At 41.6% G+C, this 23,368-nt stretch overlaps 1 protein-coding gene across 1 annotated transcript in view; it reads left to right on the top strand.

The window, feature by feature from the left end:
* Baz2b (bromodomain adjacent to zinc finger domain 2B) overlaps nt 1-23,368 on the top strand; it is a 219,150-nt gene that overhangs the window by 89,847 nt on the left and 105,935 nt on the right. Inside the window, exon 3 of the mRNA XM_051166087.1 lies at nt 20,793-20,939. Within this exon, the coding sequence (XP_051022044.1) occupies nt 20,795-20,939 (145 nt within the window). The 5' untranslated portion in view covers nt 20,793-20,794. The remainder of the gene's footprint in view (nt 1-20,792; nt 20,940-23,368) is intronic.

Here is a 23,368-nt window from a genome sequence, read left to right on the forward strand (position 1 = left end):
TATTAAATGTGTTACTGTAATTCTTAAACATTAGACGCGTCAAAAGGGGCACAAGATGAAGTGCTAAACGAGTGAGGCATATAAATAGAAGCTTTGAGTTAAGAGCAAGGAGAAGCTGGGAAGTAAGTAGATTGGCAGAGGAGACTTGTGGGAAACGGACCGGAGTGAGATCCCTAAGCATCAGAACAAGCTTCAAAGTCTAGGTTAAGACATAGCATTTCAGAGATGGGATTCACTGTCTATCAAATCGCCATTACAGCACACAATTCAATACTTTTGTTTTATGTCATTCTGGAAAAAAAAATATACCATAAAGCTTGCCATTTGGACTGGGTTTTTGGGAGGGGGTTGTTGCTTTTATTTCTTGCTTCTGGGTGTGCTTTACCATTGACCTATATTCCCACTCTCAATTTTAATCATTCTTTTTCTCTTCTTTGGAGACAGTCTCAATATAATGCCCTGTCAGGCTTGGAATTTACTGTGTAGACCAGGCTACCATAGAACTCACAGAGATCTGTGTGCCTCTGCCTCCCAAGTGCTTCGGATAAAGGCCATGCCATGATGCCTGGCTTCTTGACCACTTGAATATATATAATTCAGTGGCATTAGTTATAGTCACAGTGTGTGCAACTATCACTCAACAGCCAAACAAATTCTGTGATCACCCCAGCTCTTGCCAACTTTAATCTGTTTTGTTCTAAAATCTCTCAAAGATATGCATACCACATTTACGGTTTTATTGGGCAAGTTTACTTAGCACAGGGTTTTCAAGAATTATCCCTCTTGTAGCATCCTCAGAGCCTCATTGCTTTACCTGATTCAATTATGTAAGTTAAAATAAAAGAAACATGATCTATATTCGTTTATCATCCATTTATCTGTTAATGGATAGGATTTTTTTTTGGGGGGGGGGGTTAGTTTTTTGGAGACAGGGCTTCTGTGTGTAGCCCTGGCTGTTCTGGACTCCTCTTTGTAGACCAGGCTGGCCTCAAACTCAAAGCGATCTGCCTGCCTCTGCCTCCCGAGTGCTGGGATCACAGGAGTACGTGCACCACTGCGCCTAGCCTAGTGAATAGAATCTTTACACGTCTCTACCTGCCCTTTATATGGTAATTTTATGCTTAGCTTTTTGAGAATTGTCAAATGCTCTAGTAGCAATTAAAAAAAAAAAAAAAATTAACCTTCTATCCGAAGCTTTGAATAGGAAGCATGGAGAGCCACAGACATGCTTGACAGATGTTTTCACTCTCACAGAGGACCGGTGTTCCACCCTCATACCCACGTCAGGGGGCTCACACCAGCTACCTGGCACTCCAGCTCCAGGGCAGATGACACCCCATTTTGGTGTCTCTTGACACCGACATGAACATGTACACACATGTAAGCACAAATGAGTAATAAAATTTTTTAAAATGCAAATCATGCAAAAGATTAGGCTGACTGATTATAGGTTTCAGCACATCAGGTATTTTCTTTGGGAAAAACAAAAAGAGAGAGAAGAACAACCAACTGTGCTGTTTGTGTTTGAAGAGCTATTGTTTGCTTAGGGTGAAGCTACCAAAAAATGAAACATTCTGATTGTATGCAATCCCTAGGAACTTGTTAAAAAGTATATGCACTGATGTTTCCATAGGAAATTCTTGACTTAGTGTGTTTCTGCCTGTTTTGAAGATTTCTTATGTTTTGTTGCTTGATATCAGTATTAAGTATTTTCAGAAATGGGAAACAAGAAGAAGCCTTTTGCTCTAACAGTAAATTTCTCTAAGAGGGATAGATAGCATCCCCAAAGTACAAACAGTAACACACCACACACACACACACACACACACACACACCACACCACACCACACACACCCCCCCACAAGTTAGATGATAGATAACCTTGAGCATCAGCAGCAGGAATGCCACCCATCTCCTAACAAGACAGAGTCTTACACTGGCTGGGCAGTGAGCTCCACGGAGCTTGCTCTTCTGTCTTCTCAGCTGAGGGATCATAAGCATCCTGCTCTTTCAAAAGGGAGACTGGGTCTCATGTCATCCAGGTTGGCCTCTCCAACTCCATCAACCAAAACAGATTTCTGCTCCTGCCACACTCCTTAGGAACCAAAGTCCTCTCTTGTACCCCATAAAAGGAAGCTCCAAACAATAAGCAGCTTTGCGAGGCCTCACTCCTGTGTCCCACTGTCAGCCTTGACACTGCAGCCTTTCCTAATGTGCACTAGCCCTTTGCCTTAAAGTTGTCCTGCCCCTTCCCCACATCTGTGTGAGCCTTTACTCCCCATTCTTTGAATAAGAGGCCAAGCAGCTACAAACCCCCAGCCCCAGTCAGAGCACAGTAGCAGTTCCTCAGAACTCTGTGTAGGTTGGGAGAAAAGGAAGAACTGGGTTTCTCTTGGCGATGATAAAGTATTTTAATTGATTGTGCTGATGGCTGCATCAATCTATGAACACACTAAAAACCAAATATTTGAAAATATGTATGATACATGTTAGGATTCTGCCCTAGTCTGCCTAGCAACCTGTGATGTCATTGCCTACCTGTCAGTAGGCATGGCCCTACCCGGGATTATAAAAGGACAAACCCACCTACCTTACTTTTTTGTTCTTATCTCATTCTCTTCTTCATCTCTCGATTGCTCTATTCCCCCACCTCTCTGTCTCTGGGTCTCTCTGTCTCTCTGGGGTACCCGTCTCACTTCCCTGCTCTCCCACGCTCATATAATAAAATGTTCCCATATATCTGTTGCCTGGCATCTTACTTTTAATCATTACAATATGTAAATCAGATTTCCACAAAGCTGTTGAAAACAAACTTTGGTTCTCTTGTACAATGTACAATGTTATGTTGACTTGATTAACTACTGGTTCCGGCCTGTGTTCAAGACTGACTGTAGAGCGCCCATAGTCACATGTGACCTAGGGAGATAATAGAGGGGGTGTCCAGGTCACTCTCATAATTAATCTTTCACCACCATGTTGTATGCTATCAAACAACAAAGCTACAGCCACATGTGCTCAGTTTAGGAGCTAGCTGGTTCGAAGCAAGCACCTGCGAGACTTGTTTCCCAACCTTATTCCAACAGTCACATGACTGGCCATGCGGTTATAAAAGGGAACTTCAACCCAGATTCTAAAGCACCCGTGCTGCTGACAGCACTGTGGATTCTCACTTCTGTCTGCCTGCAGCATCACTCAACATTTCCTATAAGCGCTGGAATCCCCTTGGGGCCTCGCTCTCTAGTTTCCACCTCTCTTTCCTCTTCCATTTAGTCATTCGTAGTCCTGACTGTCCTAGACTCTCTCTCATTGTTGACCAGGCTGGCCTTGGACTCACAGAGATCCACCTGCCTCTGCCTCCCAAGTGCTGGGTGGGTGCCAGTCAGTAATCCTTGACAGAAAACAGATTCTGCCACCTTTTTATTTAAGATCTTACAGTGTCTCTGTCCCTTTCTGTAATATAAATATAAAAATTCCAGGTACTTTCAAAGAATAGAAAGCTCTCTTGCTCTCACTCTGATATTAGAAGATTAAATTTTTTTCCTGCTCCCAAGCAGATGAGCTTTCTGACACCCACATCGTGTGTTAGGTGGCACTCACAGGCCTGCAGAGTCCTTACAGTCCTTGCTGAGCTGTCTTCACATTCCACGCTGCAACTTCCAACAGGAGAAGCGTTCTGACTCCACGCAAACATGGTCCCTCCCTTCTTACTCTTGCATATTTCTAATTAAACTCTAATTAAGCCACGTGGCAGTGTTCAGCTCTGTTGCTTTCTACCATGCTGTGTGTCCTTGAGAAGTAGACACTGTTGTCCTCCTCAGAGCCTCGAGCTGCTACGATCTAAATTGAAGGCCTGAACAAAAATGCAGGGCAAGCGGTAACACTGCAATTTGAAACATATGCACATATATTCTCACGTCACCCTAACAGCAGACCGGGAGGTAGGTAGATCAGGTGGTGTTATTCTAGTTTTCAGATGGGGAGTTCTTAGTTTCTTTCATGATAGCAATATTGCAGTAACTGTCGACTCAGCCCAGCGATTATCCTGAACCAGGTCAATGTTGCATCCACTCCCATGATTGGACTTATAGCTCTCTTCATTTGCAGATTTGTTCAGCTAAAAGAGAAGCCTAACTGCTGTTTTGGGAGGGAGCTGGAAAGCAATGCTAAATTATTTTTATCTTTTTTGTTTGTGGTTTCACTATGTGGCCCTGCCTCCCAAAGATTTTGCTGCGTAGGTAGACAAGGCTGGTTTGAAGTTTCTGGCGATCCTCCTGCATCAGCCTCCTGGATGCTGGGACTACAGGTGTAAACTGTAATGACTCTAAGTTGTTGAAATCTAGGGTGATAACATTGTTGGTATGGCGCCACGTGCACCTGTCTGTACACAGCTTCTCCTTTGAGTTGGTGCGCTGTTTCTGATACAAGACAGTGGCTGTGACTGTTGTTGCCCCAACAGTGAACTAGAAGGGTGTGGCGTCTGGCGGTGAGCCTGATCCTGGACACCATCACATTACTCCCCTTCAAACCTCTTGTCCTAATGGGCTTCAGGTTTAGTAGTAAAGGGCTGAGTGATGACGACAAAACCTAAAGCCAGGGGAGGAGAAAGTTCCGTCCCTGGCTGAGCTGTTCTAATCTATGCCCGTTTTGTTACTGTTTAAAATCAGTAACAACTTGGACCAAATGTCTGCCACCGGATGTTAAGCCATTAAAACAAAGCTTAGGTGAAAGAATGTGGATCATCTAGGCCTATACAGTTCATCTGGCCTGTCACTCAAAGCCCGACTGGAAACATTAAGGGGCCAGAGAGAGAGAGTTATGTGTGTGCTTGTCCATCGTGATGCAAATCTTTTTTTAAAGATTTATTTATTTATTATGTATATAGTGCTTTGGCTGCATGCACACCTGCAGGTCAGAAGAGGGCATCAGATCACATTATAGATGGTTGTGAGCCACCATGTGGTTGCTGGGAATTGAACTCAGGCCCTCTGGAAGAGCAGTCCGTGCCGGTAACATCTGAACCATCTCTCCAGCCCGTGATGCAGATCTTGGGCAAAGCTTCCTATATCCATTTTGTCCTAATCTCTTGTCATTTCCATTAACTTTGCATTCTGATTTTCCCTTTAAAAAACATTTTTGGTGTTTTTGTTTTGAGATGGGAGCCCAGGGTAGTCTTGAACTCACTGTACCCCTGCTTCAGCCTCCCAAGTACTGGGCTGCACATGTGAGCCACCAGGCTGATTCTTTCTCATTTTTCCTCTTTGATGATTTCATTTTTTTATTTGTATAAGGCTCTTGCTTCCCTTAATGGTCTTTTTTTCTTTTTCTGAGACAAGGTTTCTCCATGTACCCCTGACTGTCCAGACTCCCTTTGTAGATCACGATGGCTTCAAACTCAGAGAGATCCGCCTGTCTCTGCCTCCCAAGTGCTGGGGATTAAAAGTGTGTGCCACCACACTGCCACCATGCCTGGCCCCTTAATAGTCTTTTGATTTCACGAATTTTAGTGCTTCTGGTTGCTTTGCTCAAGGCCTTCACATCCTTGTTAAAGCTACTACTAAACGGTTGAAATCCTGCATTCCAGCTCTCTCATCTGCTAACCCAACCACAGTAACTGTAGCAGTAAACCACAAACAAACAAAAAGCACGCTGTAACCTTATGCTGAAGTGATGGCTGCTGTCTTTTAGCTCATGCCATTTGATTCTTTTTGGTCTTTGTTGTTGTTTTTAGAAATAGCAATTTCATTATTGCTGATGGTTTCCTACCCTCCTGAAGCAGCCAGCTTCTTCTAGGTAATTCTACACACTATCAGTAAGACGTGGATAAATGTAATAATACTATATCTAATGACTACCCTCATCTCAGCATCCTATTTCCAAGTTAAAAAAAAAAATCACACAAAATAAGCTGGATGCCTCTAACTCCAGCACATGGGAGTGACAGCAGGAAGATTGGGAGTTGGTGGTCAGCTTGGGCTGGATAACAAGTGCCAGGCCAGCCTAGCCTACACAGTAAGCAAGAAAGCAGCACAAAAAGGTGAAAATGAAGCTGGGCAGCACTGGTGGCACATCCCTGTAACTGCAGCTCTGCGGAGGCAGGAGAATATGGATGATCAGCAGTTCAAGGCTAGCCACAGCTAAGCAGGAGTTGGAAACCAGGCTTTGATGCATAGATCTTAATTATATACATGCCCAGGTACGTATAGATGATGATTTTGGAATTGTAGAGGAACGTTAATTCACAACATGGCTGTTCTGGCAAGAGATTACATCCTTCTAGGTCTGTGTGATCTGGCTGGAATACAAACATGCCTTTAATCCTGGAGGCAAGCCGATCTGAGTTCAGGCGTGGTGGTACATTCCTTTATTCCCAAACGAAGGTAAAGTTAGTTTGTAGAAGGAAGCACTCATGTTGAACATGATGTCTAATTGAGTGGCAGAAAAGGTGATGTATCAGAGAATATTTGACAGAATAGGATATGCCCAACTCTCACGAGAAGAGAGAGGAAAAGGGAAGCTACTTAAGAGGCACTTTTGCCAGGACAGTAATAGAGAGATGGTTGCAGAGAGAGAGAGAGAGAGAGAGAGAGAGAGAGAGAGAGAGAGAGAGAGAGAGAGGGGTGGGGGAACTCAGGTGAAGACAAGAATGAGCCAGAGAATGAGAAGAAGCCAGAAGATGAGAGACAAAAGCTGAGTTTAGTTTGAGGCCAAGCAGAGTAGTTCTTGGCCAGATCTGGGAGAAGAGTTTGAGCCAGAACAGCTGAGTTGAACCAGCCAGCCCAGAGCTCAGAAAGAACAAGAAAGGGTAAGTGTATTCATCATTAGTCTCAGAGGCTAAAACATTCGAGGCCTAGATTAGATTGTACAGCGTCTAGAAGCTTCTAACACTAGACCTACAACTGAGCCAGGAGAATAAAAGTTAACCTTTACAGGGAATTACCCCTAAAGGTTTACTGGAAGACATTTTTATCTCAATTCTATGAAATCCAGCAATTTAGGTGGGGTTGGGTTTTTTTTTCTCATAATCAGAGAGTTGGGAATATATTTGAATAGAGATATATTTGATGGTTGTTAGGGAAGAAAGGAGTCCTGAAGTGATCGTTCCTTTTTTTTTTTTTAAGATTTATTTATTATTAAGTATACAGCGCTTTGCCTGCATGTACACCTGCAGCCCAGAAGAGGGCATCAGATCACATTATAGATGGTTGTGAACCACCTTGTGGTTGCTGAGAATTGAACTCAGGACCTCTGGAAGAGCAGACAGTGCTCTTAACCTCTGAGCCATCTCACCAGCCTCAAAGTGATCATTCTTGATAGACCTCTTTTGTTTACCCAGCTTCAAAGTTATTCCATGTTATAGCACGCATAGTACTTTATTACCTTTTATTGGTGAGTAATATTTCATTTTGTACCATACCACGTTCATTTATTCATTTGTGGTCATTTGCATTATTTTTACTTTTGGAGTTCACAAAAAGTGGATATTAACAAAGGCATCCAGTGCTTATAAAGGGAAACAGTCAGTTCCTATTAGCAATAGATTGACATGTAAGAATAGAGTTGCTGTGTCATATGGAGTTGTTTATATGTAGCCTTCTGAGGAGCCCAAATATAAATTAGCCTTTGAAGATTTGACGTGGCGCCTTCGTGAACATTTTAAGTAGCACCAGCTTTTTAGTGAAGCAGGTGTACTGTCTGGTTCAACCACCAGACCACATCAACTTCTGCAAAGTTTCTCAAGGCCTCTTTCGGAATTGTCTCCAGTGTTACACAAGCTCACTCTCAGAATGTTTTCCTGGTGCTTAGTCCTTAGTTTTATTTTACTGGAATATAAAAAATACTCATAGTTATACCATTTAGCCCTGCAGTTTTTCAGTCTAATGATGGTCTGTATAGGTCTTTTGTTTGGTTATGGTTTTGGTTTTTGGTTTTGGAGACAGGGTCTCTCTGTATACCCTTGCCTGTCCTGGACTCACTTTGTAAAACCAGGCTGGCCTTGAACTCAAAGAGATCTGACTGCTGGGACTACAGATGTGCGCCACCATGCCTGGCTCATACAGGTTTTATTAAGATGGATTTATTGTAGGTCTTACTAAGACAGATTTGGGATGTGCATACGAAGTATGTTGTTTTGTTTGTGACACTCAGGATTGAACTCAAGGCTTTGGGCAGCTAGGTAAGCACCCTAGGATCCCACATCATCTCTCTGTTGTTACACAGGTTTATGATCCTTCCAATACAATCTAATGGCATGATAATACTTGGGAATATCAGTTGGGGCAATTGTATGAAATTTAGAAGATAATAAAAAGCAAGAGAAATACCATATTTGAAAGGATAAGTTAATGGATATTAATTAAAATGTATAGTTAATGTGAAAATTATCCATGTCTTAAGGCAAAAAACTTGGCCCTTAAATTACTGAAAAAAGGAAAACTGCAGTTTGAACAAAATTTATTTTTGAATAATGAAGCCACAAAATTAAGAATAAACATGGAAGTCAGGCATAGTGGTGCATGCCTGTAATCTCAGGACTCAGGGAAGCATAGGCAGGTGGATCTCTGTGAGTTTGAGGCCAGCCTGGTCTACAAAGCGAGTCCAGGACAGCCAAGGTTACACAGAGAAACCCTGTCTTAAAGAACAAAACGAAATGAAACCAAACCAAACCAAACCAAACCAACCAAACAAAAAAGAATAAACATGGGGAAAGCAATTCAGTTACTAAGGAACAAACTAAAATCTTGCTGTTATCCAAAGTTCACACAAAGACTGTTCTTTTAGGAGGGTACAATTGCCAGGTGTGCGTATTCTAGTGGTAAGCTTGTGTTTACATGTAAGAGAAAGGTGCTTGCTGTTGTAGAGTAAGTCCTCTGCACAGTTCAGTTGCCTTTGCTCAAATATAAATTTTGGAGACGTGGCGGTGCTGACTTACTAAGCTTTCCTGTTTTCCTATCTTTGCTTTGGCAAATCAGAGCAGTTTTCTACTATGTTACGACTAAGAGCTCTGTGGCTGGATGTGTGCTAGGCCCTCCCTCTCTTATGATTGCTTGTTGAAGTATAGTTAACCCATTTTATTGACTCAGAACCTAAGGCTCAAGAGACATACTACCTTGTGCTGTATAACACAGTGAGTTCAGGAACAGAGAGCAGTAAGTCAGAGTAATTAGCTGCTTTCTGGGTTGCTGTTAAAGCCCTCTGTAATTAGAGGCTGGGGAGCTGTGACCTGGAATTAGTGAGTTGTGGCTGTAGGGATTTTGGGAGATTAAAAATGAGGACTGTAGATATAAAATTGATAAAATAGAAGTTTGTGGTTATGAATTGAAATTGATAGTGTTGGCGTGGTGTTATTAAAAATGATACAGTGACTTTCATTGAATGATTTTGTGTGTGTGTGTGTGTGTGTGTGTGTGTGTGTGTGTGTGTGTAGTGTGTAGCCATTCTAACATGGATTTTCCTGACAATAACAGCAGCATAAGATGTTACTGTGTATCTTAGCTACCTTTTTTCCCCCCCCATGTAAAATACCTTGACAAAAGTCACTTAAGAGAGAAAGGAGAAAGGCGGGTGATATTGGGGAGGCGCCATGGAAGGAGCTGAGGCAGCGTCCCTGTGGTTGGGAAGGAGAGTCATGGCTTCTCACAATCAGCCCACTCTCTTGCTCCACTCAAAAACAATATTAAGACTCATCTTGTGTCAGAATATTCCCAAGAATATAAGACACGTACTGGTTAGTTTTAATGCAGAGGGAACCTCAGTTAAAGAACCGCCTCCATCAGATTGGCCTTCAGTTCAGAAAACGCTCCCACCAGATTGACTGTGGACACAGCTGTAATGGTTTATGTGAGTGGGCCTGTTTCTCACGGGGCTGTGCTACCCCTGGGTCGGTTGTTTTAGATGGTATAAGAGCAGGCTGAGCAGTCACGAGGCACAAGCCAGGAGACAACATTCCTCCATGGTCTCTGCCTCAGTTCCTGCCTTGACTTCCTGCTCTGACTGTTGTCTAGAAGTGCAAAAGGAACCAACACTTGACTCCTCAAGTTGATTTTAGTACACAGTGTTTTATCACAGCAATAGAAATGCTAACTAAGGCTCATTACAAATTCGGCTTCTACTCATGCAAGCTTCCAGATTGTTAGATATACTTATTAAAGTTCATAATTATAATCAGAATAAGCTATGGTAAGCGCAGTGACTTCTGGGGAATGCTGACTCCTTCCTGTTTTCAGTCGCCAGTGTACCAATGATAGAGGCACAATGACTTTCCGCTCTAAGGTCAATGAGCACTGAGTCTTGAGGGACAGTGTGGTGTGTGGGTATAAGTCAGGGGCAGAGAACACTAGATACCAGTGCACCAGGAATAAGGTAAAGTTTTGGGGATTGAGTAAATGAACCAGGTAGATGATTATGGCTACCATTTTAGCATGGTTGGAGAAGAGCAAGTTCTGAAGGGCTGAGAGAAGGAGAGCACGGTTAACATGCACAGGGCTCTGGGCTCAGTGTAGCAATGTGGAAAGGGAAAGGAAAGAGAAGACAGCAGTGTTGCCAAGGTCAGCGGTGAGTCCCAGCCCAAGACATCTGCGCTCCTTTTGTTACTCCGGGGAGGAAGAAGGGCATTCTGACTAGTCAGGCAAGAACAAAAATGATATTAGTAGTGCCTGTGTCTAGGTATAATACATACTGGAAATTATTATTTCATTTTGGTAAAATTTGGTTATGGTTAGATGGGTCACATCCATACTAATAAACTTTAGTATGTGGCTAGATTCTACCACTATTTTTTGTTTGTTTATTTATTATAATTTATTCATATTACATCCAGATTGTTATCCCCTTGTTTGTATCTTCCTGTTCCCACCCTCCCTCCATCTTTCACCCTATTCCCTTCCTCTAGACCTATGATGGGGGCGGGAGGTGGGGCGGGTGCCCTCCTTCCCCACTGTCCGGCCATGCTGTTTTTGGACTGCTGTAGTATAAACTTATGTGAAAAAAATCTGATTATTCTAAGGCTTAATTTAGAAAGTATGACAGGGGAGAGAGTTGATTATGTTTCATTTTTATCGTCTTATCTGTTTTATTCTACTTTTTACAGCTATAGGTCTTAGCTATAAGTAAAATTAATATTCACAAAAGAGTTAAAACACATATTTTGCTATATATTAAACTTTTGCATTTGTGAAACTTATGGAAAAGTTAAGAATTATTCTCTGACATGCACTAAAAAGAAAAACAAGGAGAAAATGATGCAGTTTGACTCAAGCACTTTCTTTACTTTCTAGAAAAAAACAGGCATTTCTCTGGTCCTTTCCCCAAAGTAGTAACTTTTCCTAAGTGGTAAAGCTGAACCCATTTGGTAAAAGGTAGACATTTAATTGAGAATTCCTTCTTCCTGTCCAGAGTTCAACTTTTCTGTGGGTTTATTCAGTCTGAAGTTTTCTCAGCTTCTCATATCACCAAATTTGTGTGTTTCATCAAGATATAACATGTACAGCCAGTGTGTCTGACAGTGCTCAGCACTATCCCCTCTGCCCTCTGCCCCCAAGAGTCCATCACATATCGTTAAATCTTTGTTTGTAACTGTTTATTCTCTCAGTTTTTAAGCTTGGGTAATCTACTGATGTCCCTTCAAGTTCACTTATGCTATTGAGTTAACCCAGTGAGATTATGTATATGTGTACAAGGTACATGTCTGTGCGAATGTGTGTGTGTGTGTGTCTGTGTGTGTGTGTGTGTGTCTTAACTATGCCATTTTAAATGTTCACGATAATTTATATTATGTGTTGAGAATTAAGAATCTGTAGGAGGAGCCGGGCGTGGGGGCGCACACCTTTAATCCCAGCGCTTGGAAGGCAAAGGCCTCTGCCTCCCGAGTGCTGGGATTAAAGGAGTGTGCCCCCACGCCCGGATAGGTATATATTTTTAATAATGGTTGCTCTGTGAAAAAATGGGTTTTAGAAGGAAAGATGCAGGCACATTTGTAAACAAAGTGAATCTCATCAGGGTCAGATAATGCTCTAAGCTTTATAGATGTCGTAGTCTGTCACAGCTACTTTGTGGCTATGTGGAAGCAATCACCACTAGTAAAAGAAATCAGTACCTTTCTAGTGACAAAAACAAACTCTGCCTGTAGACTGTTGTTTGCTGGATCTTTGCTCTTAGCGGCATAGATCAGTGTGGTAGCTATGGTGATGGAGAAAAATGGTAACTTTCAAATTCATAGTAGATGTAAAATTGAGGTGAGAATAGGGTCTGACAGGCCAGAAGAATGGACATGTCCATCTGTAGGAGCAGCAGAGGCGTGGCTTACATGTGGGTCAGTTTCTTGGCTGAAGATGCTATATTATATAAAAACTTCCAGCTGACTTGTAATTGTGAACTGCCACCCCCACCCAGCCCCATCCTGTTCATATTTGTGCCATCTTGTACCAACAGTTCTTTAGGCTTCCTGGTTGAATTCTGCACCCATTTTAGCCAAGCCAATGGTTCATTCGACCATAATTTGCTTAATTTTCATTTCAATACTGACTGTGATCCCCTTAAAGTCAGGCAATGACACATCACAGAAACAAATGTAGGTGCTACACTGGATCTACAATGGAATATTTTGAAGGGTAATTTCCTGCAATAAGAAACCATTCTCCTTTATTGCTTTAACTGTTATCAACACAAGAACATGGCAAAACAGTAAAATGGCATAAAGACATGTACAGTGAAAGCTGATTCCCTCAACCTGGCAAATACTCTGCCAACGTGCATGCATTACACTCTGCCTCCATCTTTGTACCCTGAGCACACATGAGATCTTGCCGACTAAATCTCATCCTTTTCACTGAACACATTAGCTAACATAGATCCACCTCTTTCTTTTAAAAGGCTGTGATTGGTTCAGATTTGAAGGGCTCCTTAGTGATGGCCCTGTGTGGTTTATTCTTCTGCAATGGTAATGTGCGAATGACCAGCCTCTAACTGTTACCCACCTCTATATGGACAGTTCTAGTGTAAGTGCCTTTGAAGACTTTTGGGCAGGGAAGTTGTGATATTAGAAAAACAAACCTGATATTGGGGTGACCAAGACAAAGCCAGACTTTTAAACAAGCTGTTCATTATTTTTAGCTGTTTGTTCTTTGGAACACTTCTTTTTTTCCTTTGTCACATATGTTCTGCCTCTTTTTCCTGAGAGGAGTGAAGTATTTATTTTAGTTCATTTCTTAAATTGAATATATATTTTATATAGTGTAACTTCTACTTGATACCGTGCTTTATTTTTTCCATTCATTGGTTTCTGCTGTTTTCCACAACAGCCATCACTATTTCTGTTAAAATTTTAGTTGTCTTTTGTAATTGAGCCAAGCTTTTGTTTGTTCTTTGGACTGTCTTGTGTTTGGATTAGTTAATCAGACATTGTTTGTCTTTATCTTTCAAATCCTTGTATCCTTGTTAGAAATCTCTAAGCTTTAAAAGAAAAAGAAAGAAAGAAAAGAAAAAGAAAGAAATCTGTAAGCGTAGTCAGTTTTCAAGCTGTAGATTATACCTGTGGTTTAGTTGGTCTACAGACATGTTCAAGTCCTCTGTTACTATTCTCAGATGTCTGTTTGTCTAGGATGACCTCTTCCCTACAAGTACTTGGTTTCAAGGAATGCTTAATCTTGTGGATACAAATGGATATTCCCTGAATAGATTCTTTACTGAGTAATGTGAAAACCAATGCTTTGCTTTAGGATTTTCTCATTTTTAGGTCTCTTGAAATCTCAAGAGTAAATTTTAAAAAGATTTAACAGAAACGTGTAGCCAGCATTTGGGAGGCAGAGGCAGATGGATCTCTGAGTTGAAGGCCAGTCTGGTCTACAGAGTGAGTTCCAAGACAGCCAAGGCTAAAACCCTGTCTTGGGGGGTGGGGGGGGGGGGGAAGAAATTTGTAATTTAGCATGACGAACATTCAGAAATAGACAAAAAGGCAACGTGGGGCCATGGAGAAAGCTCAGTTGGCAAAGTGCTTCCCATGCATGTCTGAGGATCTGACTTTAGATGCCAAGCGTTGATTAAAGGCCAGCTCCACCTCCCCCTGGCTGCTGAATGTTTCTTGTTTCTTTTTTGTTTTTGGAGACAGGGCTTTTCTGTGTAATAGCCTTCTCTGCCCTGGAACTCTCTTTGTAGACCAGGCTGGCCTCGAACTCATAGAGCTCCACCTGCCTCTGCCTCCCGAGTGCTGGGATTAAAGGTGTGCACCACCATGCCTGGGTGCTAAATGTCTCTTAATAAAATTATTTGTCCATGTATATATTATATTCGCAAATAATGTTGGCCACTGTTCCCAGAGTCTTATGATAGAAACATTTTTATTTGCCGTTTCACCGTTGTCTCCACCTGCTACCTGATATTTTGGAGTTTTATATATCCAATTGTTTAATTGACTTAAAATTTTAAAAATTTTATTATTGTTGTTGTTGTGTGTGTCCTCACAAATGCAAGTCAAAGGGCAGTGTTCTGGAGGCAGTTCTGTTCCACCTTATGTGGGTTTCAGGCATCATGAAGCAACTGCCTTTACCTGCTGAGCCACCATGCTGCCTGTAGAAATACTGGAATGAAAGCATTTTCACAACTTGGAGGAAATAATGAACTTACAGCACGCCGTGGTTAGTGGATCTACTAAGGTAAAGGAAGCAAGTAGTGACTGTCTCCTGACAGTCTTCCTAATTGGCATTTTATTATAAAAGGAAGGGGCTGGTGGTCGTGGGGGCACGTGCTTTTAATCCCAGCACTTGGGAGCCAGAGGCAGGTGGATCTGAGTTCAAAGCAGGACAGCTGCCGTGAACCCTATCTCAAAAACCCAAACCAACCAAACAAATAAAACGTCTGAAAATGGAAGGGTTCACTGAATTTGCTTCGGTACTTTGGATTCCCGCAGGGAACTCCTAGGGTGTTAACACAGTTTTCAGTGTTTCCTTTGGGAGCTACCAAAGCCTATCCCTTTGTAGGTGGATGTTTGACTAGTCCTGCCCACAGCAGCCTGGGACTCCTGGCATCAAGTGAGTTGTTCTTAAAGCTAAGTTTGTGGGTACTTGCTGCAACAACTTGCTCTTTAGTTCCTCATACTCCCGGTGGGGAGATGAAACCCAGGGCCTCCCATGCCTCTGGGTGATACCCCAAACCAAACAGTTACGTTTTTAATAGTAAAATATTTGTGCATATGAAACAAGGAAGCTAGCTGACAGTGTTTGTGCTCTCAATCAACATTCGTCCTTCCCCATTGCACCTGTTCAGGTTGGTGCCTACCAGGTGTCAGTATTCATAAACCCTGTGCTTACACAACACAGTATTGCCGTACATGAATGTAAGCAGTACTATCTGCTCATTGATGTCTTCTTTCTTTCTTTCTTTCTTTCTTTCTTTCTTTCTTTCTTTCTTTCTTTCTTTCTGTCTGTCTTTCTTTCACATAAAACCATCATGCAGGTAAAAAGCTTTTTGTGGCCTTTCATTTCTTTTCACAAATTCTGATTTTAGTATGCCCTCAGGATTGTTATAAATAAAGATCATTTTAGTAAAATGAAGTGACTTTATCTTTTCTAGTATGAATATTATGACAAATGCCAGTTGCATGCCACTCACTTCAGTTTTACCCAATTTGGAAAAATTGTAAAATACTAGGTTCTAAGAAGTATTTTCACTGAACATACTGAATATAACTGGAGAACAGTTATTGCACTGGCTTAGGCTTATGACAATCAGCTTGAGTCGTTGTACTGTTATAGTTGTTTAGAGCCACCTGATGTGGGTGCTGGGAACTGGGCTCAGGTCCTCCAGAAGAGTGGAGCGTGTACTTAACAACTGACTCATCTCTTCAGCCCCAAATTCTGCACTACAATATTGTATGTTAAGTTTTCAGTTGTAGTAGTTTTTACTCTAACTTCCGCCTTTCCTCCTCCCTCCCTCCCTCCCTCCTTCCCTCCCATCCATCTATCCTTCCATTTGGGTATGTGGCCTATGCTGGATTTGAACTTCTGGGTCTTAACCTTCTGAGCACAGCCTTCCAGGCAGGTGAGACTGTAAATACATCACTGGACCCGGGAACTGATTAAGTCCTAGAAACGCATCTTTTGGTTTGTTTGGTTTTTTTTGTTTTTGTTTTTGTTTGCTTGTTTGTTTGAGACAGGGTTTTTCTGTGTAGCTCTGGCTGTCCTGTAACTTGCTTTGTATGTAGACCAGGGTGGCTTCGGACTCACAGAGTGATAGAGTGCCTGCCTCTGTCTCTTGAATGCTGGGAGTAAAGGCGTGAACTACCACCACCTGGCTAGAAAGTATATAATCTTATGTCTAGTATCAAATTAAAAGATGTGCTTATGTGTATTTTTATAATCTACCAAACGAGAAAATGCTATGTAAGGCAAATCATGTTCTCATAGTGTATTTATTTGTTTTAGTCTTGTGATTATATAGGCTAGTTTTTAAGACACAAAAAATCTGTTGGTTGGTGATAGTTAGGATCCTAAGGAAAAAGACATTCTTTTTTTGTTTTGTTTTTTGTTTTTCGAGACATGGTCTCTCTATGTAGCCTTAGCTATCCTGCACTCACTTTGTAGACTAGGCTGGCCTCAAACTCACAGCGATCCACCTGCCTCTGCCTCCTGAGTGCTGTGATTAAACCCTGCGCCACTACACCCACCAAAAAGGACATTCTCAAGTGCAGAGTCAGAATGGAAGGCCATTCAGGAGCAGAGTCTGATGGATGCTCTCTGCCCCTGGTGAAAATCTGAAAGTAGGCAGTTTCTACACACCTGAATGTTTTTGTCCTAACAAGTTTTACTTTAACTATTTGAATGAGTTGATTTTTCTGATTTTTGTTTGTTTGTTTTTTGGTTTTTTGAGACAGGGTTTCTCTGTGAAACAGCCCTGGCTATCCTGGACTTGCTTTGTAGGCCAGGCTGGTCTCGAACTCACAGTGATCCGCCTGCCTCTGCCTCCGGAGTGCTGGGATTACAAGTGTGTGCCACCACAACCAGCTAATTTTACTGATTCTTAAATGCTGTATTTGAATAGTGAATACGTATGACAGCAGACAATTTTATCATCTATATTTGTATTATAACTTATTTGAAAAGTTTTACAGTGAAAGCCTATATACAAAGATAGTTATGGCCTGTTTATTTGGAAGGAAAGGTGAAGTTATTACAGAAAAGCACAACAGGCTTCTCTGCAGCCATGGAAAGAGGCTGAGCAGGCTACCCCACTGGAGGCGGGGGTGGAGGCGGGGAACACAGGGTCCGTCTGGTTAAAAAGCACCAAAGAATGACAAGGACTTCAGAACTTGTAAATACCAATATGCATTTTAACACAAATACTCTAAATATCCCTTTGGTTTCTTTTACTACCACCTGTATCCATTGTTAATTATATAAACAAATATTTGCTTAGTAAGACATGCTAGGCTGGGCATGGTGGTTCACACCCATCGTCCCAGCCCTTGGAAGACTGCAGTGGGAAGATTGCTGAGTTCAAGGTAGGCTGGTCTCCACTGTGAGACATTATCTAAAGAAGAAAAGATAAGAAAACAAACAAACAAACAAACACCCCCCCCCCCCCCCCCCCGACCTAGACCTAACTGTGGTTGACTGTTAGACCCTGGGCACTTTGTGTCTATCTCCTCTTTTTTTAATTAAAAAAAAAAAGATTTATTTATTATGTATATGAGTACACTGTCTTCATGCACACCAGAAGAGGGCATCAGATCACATTACAGATGGTTGTGAGCCACCATGTGGTTTCTGGGAATTGAACTCAGGACCTCTGGAAAAGCAGCCAGTGCTCTTAACCTCTGAGCCATCTCTCCAGCCCCCTATCTCCTCCTTTGATCTCCTCAATTCCATCTTTGTGTTACTTGTAAGACAGTAATTCAGAGACACTATGTGATTTTTCTCAGGATCACAACTAAGGAACTCTAAGGCATTCTTTTGTACACTGATAGCAATTGTTTTTTTAATATATCTCACTGGTCCAGAATCATCTGTTTCATTACTAAGAAGTCTGTCTAGCGAAACAACTCATGTTTGTCTTTTTCTGTTTTTAAAATGAGAGCTGATGGGCTGGAGAGATGGCTCAGCAGTTAAGAGCTCTTTTAGAAGGATTCGGGTTCAATTCCCAACACCCACATGACACCTCATAGCTATATGTAACTCCAAGATCTGAAATCCTTACATAGCACACATGCAGGCAAAATATAAAATAAAGATAAATTATTTTTAAAATGAGAATTGGTGAAAGTAATTTCTGAGGAAGGTGTCAGCTATAGGCCTAGGCCATATGTCTTAGAGGTCATTTGTTTCTGTACCTGTCCCAAATAGCCCTTAAACATTAGTCTGTTTAGCCATCAGCAGCCAATTCTGTTCTTTCCTTAGACAAAGATTCTATAATAACATGACACACTTACTATAGTAAGGAGGTGATTGACAGCAATACTGGGACTTTAAGAGTGGCTATTGAATTGCATAGGGAGCTTTTTGAGGTGGTTTCACTGAAAATGCCTAGTGTGTCACAAGATTACCCATCCCCTGTGTGATTCCTTCTCTCAGGAAAATGTGTGTGTGTACTTTATGGGTTCACTTGATACTTCAACATTAACCTTGCATTGTTATAAGTAGTCAATTTTTATTTATTTATTTATTTTGAGACAAGGTCTCTCTGTGTAGCCCTGGCTGTCCTGGACTCACTTTGTAGACCAGGCTGCCCTCGAACTTACAGAGCTCTGCCTGCCTCTGGCTCCCTAAGTGCTGAGATTATAGGTGTGCCCAGCTTTAAATGTTAGGATGTAATTGAGCAATTTTTAAAATGAAATATGAAGCTGTGTGAATTCACGACAGAATATAATGTAGATTCCTTTTTGTAACAAGATTATTGAAATGGTGAGAGCTTACATGTGATGCATCATAAATGCACTCATAAATGAGCACTCTTTTTTTCTTCCTGTAGCTTGTACTTCTTAAAATGTAAACTTGTGATTTCTTTGCTTAATTGTGATGTCAGTATATACATTAAAATGACTATGGTCTGTTAGCTCAAGTTTGAATATCCCCATTTCAATGAAAATGTAAGAGTGAACCTACAGCAGCGCAGGAAGGATGTTCAGAGAGTGATTGGTCATTATAAATAGCTTATACTAAGGCTATTTTGAAATCAGAGTGGAAACTTGGCTCTAAGAAAACTTTAAACAGGATCTGTCTTGTTTATTTCTGTCTCTCACTCACTCTGTTTTTCTTTCTGTCTCTCTGTTTCTGTTTGTGTTTCTGTCTGTCTGTCTGTCTGTCTGTCTGTCGGTCTGTCTGAGTCTGCAAGGCAGTAGAGAAATTTCACTGCACTGGAAATGACTGAGTTGCCCTGGTCACCTAAGACATATAAGGAGACTTCTATCTATATTTAAAAGATGAGGATACAGTTTGTTCAAATTGATGTCTTCGTTTTCTTGCTTCCCCCTTCCTGTTTTCTCCTCCTGCTCTCCTTCTTTCGTTTTAGAAAGGGATTTCCCTGTGCTGCTCACGTTTGCCTTCAGCTAGAGAACCTTTGTCCTCGAGCTCCCAAGTGGCTGAGATTATAAATACGTGCACCCACACCCAGCCTGTAATGCCCTCTTCACCCGTCAGCACAGTGCTTCTCAGCCTTCCTGTTGCTGCAGCCCTTTAACACAGTTCCTTGTTCCCCACATTTCTGTATGGTTGGGTGAACCCCAACCATAAATTGGTTTTGTTGCTACTTCATAACTGTAATTTTGCTACTGTTACAAATCATTATATGCAGGTTATCTGATATGCCCCCCACTTCAGAAAAAACAAAACAAAATAAAATAAAAAACATTCAGGACACAAGATTGAAAACCACTGCTTTAAAATAATACAGAATTAAGTTGGGGTTGAGATGATGAAGAATTTTGAGAAGAATAAGGATGTAAAATTAATTTTTTCCAAGTTGTTGGCCTCACACACTTGCATAAGACTAGGCATTTTTAGATGTACAAACTGTGTGATTCATTAAAGGATATGGTGCACCTAGAATTCAGTTTGTCTCAGGCTGAGTTGCAGGAACACATGCTGGTAGTCCCACCTGTAAGACTGTGGTGGGGAATATTTTTTTTTTTAAATATTTATTTGTTACATATACAGTGCTCTGCCTGCAGGTACACCTGCAGGCCAGAAGAGGGCACCAAATCACAATATAGAAGGTTATGAGCCACCATGTGGTTGCTGGGAATTGAACTCAGGACCTCTGGAAGAGCAGTCAGTGCTCTTAACCGCTGAGTCATCTCTCCAGCCCCACAGTGGGGAATATTTGAATCTACAAGTTCAAAACCACCTCGGGCACAGCTCTGTCTCAAAAATAAAATTAAAGTTGTTTCATGAATGTTCACCTTATTGTTGCAACGATGTCTAGCATGGAATGACTTATAAACTGAGCATTGTGAAACCTGAGGAACAGGCAATCTGAACAGCTGGCCATGTGAGATGGCCTCCATGTGCACCTGCCTACTCCACGAAGAAAATAAACGTATTTCTATAAGAATGAGAAGCCCCTCTCTCCTGCCCTGTCCAAGGCATGGAGGACTTAGAGTCTCCTCCCACTCTCACACTGAGGTGAGGATTGAGAACCTGGACATAAGTTGGGCAAGGACACTGTCGTCAAGCTATAAGAGTATTTTGTGCATATTTCACCTTTCATCTTTAAATTTATACCATACTTTAAAAAATAGGCACAATACATAAACATATCTAAGTCTTTTGAGTAATTCTGCCTAATGTAATGTTTTCCTTCTGTCGTAGATATGGAGTCTGGAGAACGGTTGCCGCCCTCACCAGCCTCCTCTACTGCACCAACGTCGTCTTCTGCTCCGCCTGTGGCCTCAGCAGTCTCAAAAAGCGGCCTTTCCACAGGAGCTTCTTCACTGAGCTCTACAGCCAACCCATGTGGTGAATATCCTTTTAAACCCTGACTTTAGAATGCTATTCTTCAGATTTAGAACACTGAGCTTTGGATAATGTGTTGTTCTCTTGACCTGTTGGATAATTGTTGGGTTAAATGAATGGTCTTCTTGCTTTGTCTAGATTTTACTCTGGGAAAAGCACTGATCGTTCCTTACTTAGTTTCACAATAAACCTTTGTTAAGTATAGAATTCCAGACCCATGAAAGAGGGAAGAAGGAGAGAAGTCCTTAGTGTTAATAATTCTTTTTTTTTAACACTTACAGTATTATATTTCCAATTTAAATGAAGTGTTTTGGGTTAGGGGCTATAGCTCAGTGGTAAACCTCATGCTTAGTGTGGAGGCGTTTGGTTCAACTCCAGCATAGCAAAATGCAGGTGTCCCCATGTGTGGGCAGATCGACTTTCTGTTGTCTTCCAACACAAAGATGCCTGAGAAGACCCCGCACTATGAATTGAGGCTAGTTTGTTTTCTTGTCTTAACTTTGGTTCACTGCTTTGGCCTATGTGCTATCTGATAATTTTTTTTATTTAAAAAGAAAGTCATGGTATGACAGGGCTTTAACCCTGTATCTTAAACAGTTTGATCTCAATGGTTTTGGTCTATAGAGAACAATAAAACAGAACTTTCATCTTTAAACTAGCAAAAACTTCCAGAAATCTTTCCTGAGTTCTTTGAGATCATTCTGCTGTTTAAAACGTCATTCTAAAGTTTATTTGTTCACCGTTTCACTCAGTGGTTGTGCCTATAGAAATTCCTTTAAACTCTAACGAATATTAATTTGAGTTTGCTTTCAGACCTTAAACAATCAGATATTTTCTGTTCAATCAATCAATGCCTAGGTCTGAAATTATACTCACTCCTGACTTACATTGTTGCTATTAAGGATACTGATAGAACACGGAGGCCCCTGCATCAAAGGCACAATAAACGACACGAGCATCATGTGCCACAGGTTCCCGCTGTCTCCAATCCACACCAGCTCTAGGGTACCCTGCTTGAGAATACCACTTTTATCATGAACAAAACAGGCCTCCTCTTTAAGGAGATGCCTTTTTCCCCCCTTGGTTTTTCAAGACAGGGATTTCTGTGTAATATTCCTGCCTGTCCTGGAACTCTCTTTGTAGACCAGGCTGGCCTCACAGAGATCCACCTGCCTCTGCCTCTGGAGTGCTCGGATTACAGGCATGCACCACCACACTCAGCCTTGTTTGCCTTTTAAATCACCTAAAGTAGTTTACTTTAAGTATAATCTTGAGAAGTAGACCAGTTAAAAATGGCCAAGGTCTTACCTTCTTGGCATTTGCAACAAAATAACATTTTGGGACACTTTTAAGACCCATAGAAGATTGCTGCCCAGCATATACTTTTAGTTTTATTGCCATAGTTGGGATAAAACAGTATCATTGCAGTAAGAACAAGGAAGGGTATTGACACATATGGCTTTTATTGGTTTTGTGACGTGTATTATTTTTCTTTTCCCATAAAGAGTAATTAAAAAAATTTAAAAAAAAAAGGCCCACCTGAGTTCAAGGGCAGCCTGAACAAACAAACAAAAACAAAAACCTCCACCTGTTCCTAAAAAATATTTTGGACAGTGCTCAGTAAGTGCATTAAATAAATCATGCGCATTAAGTGCCGAGTCACCTCAAGAGGCCTTTTGCGATTAGTGCTTGTTATTTCTGTGTTGTACGGCTAATCTGGAACACACAGGCTCGCAGTCTGCTCTTTGAGATCACCATGAGGTTGAAGGCGCTGGCTGACAAAGGCCTTAAATTAAAGTAGGCCTTTTTAGTAATCACTAACAGCTTACAGCTGCGTCTAGGGGAAGGCCTGGGCTAGAAAGTAGAGTGCAGCTGTTAGGAATTGTGCCGCAGACCTCTGTGATGGGGCAAAGACGGATGAAAACCTGAGGGTCTCTGAAGACTCGGGAGTAACCACGAGTGTGCAATGTGCTAGACTGGGAGACCAGAAGAGGAGATAAATGGGTTGAGTTGTCTGCACAACTTATCAAGTTTCTCTGTAGCCTTGGTTGCCCTGTGGACTCACTTTGTAGGTCAGGGTAGCCTTGCAAGTTGATCTTTTAAGTGAAGGTATATGTGCGCCCCCCTCCCCCCCATGACTGAAGGAAGGCACTGTGCAAGCTTTGAACACAGACCCTTCCTTCTGAATTTCAAGGGCTCCTGTGGCAGAAGTGGGTGTGGAATACACCTCTGTTTCAAAGATGACAGGATGGAGGCTCCTGAAGAACACACATCGCCTTGTTTTGCTGTCATAAGAATTTTACAATTAAAAGAATACTTTTTTTGGTTTAGTTTTTTATTTTTGTTTGTTTGTTTTTGTTTTTTGAGACAGGGCTTCTCTGTGCAGCCTTGGCTGTCCTGGACTCACTTTGTAGACCAGGCTGGGCTCGAAC

This window comes from Acomys russatus, chromosome 24 (assembly GCF_903995435.1).
Source record: "Acomys russatus chromosome 24, mAcoRus1.1, whole genome shotgun sequence".
Classification (NCBI taxonomy): Eukaryota; Metazoa; Chordata; class Mammalia; order Rodentia; family Muridae; genus Acomys; species Acomys russatus.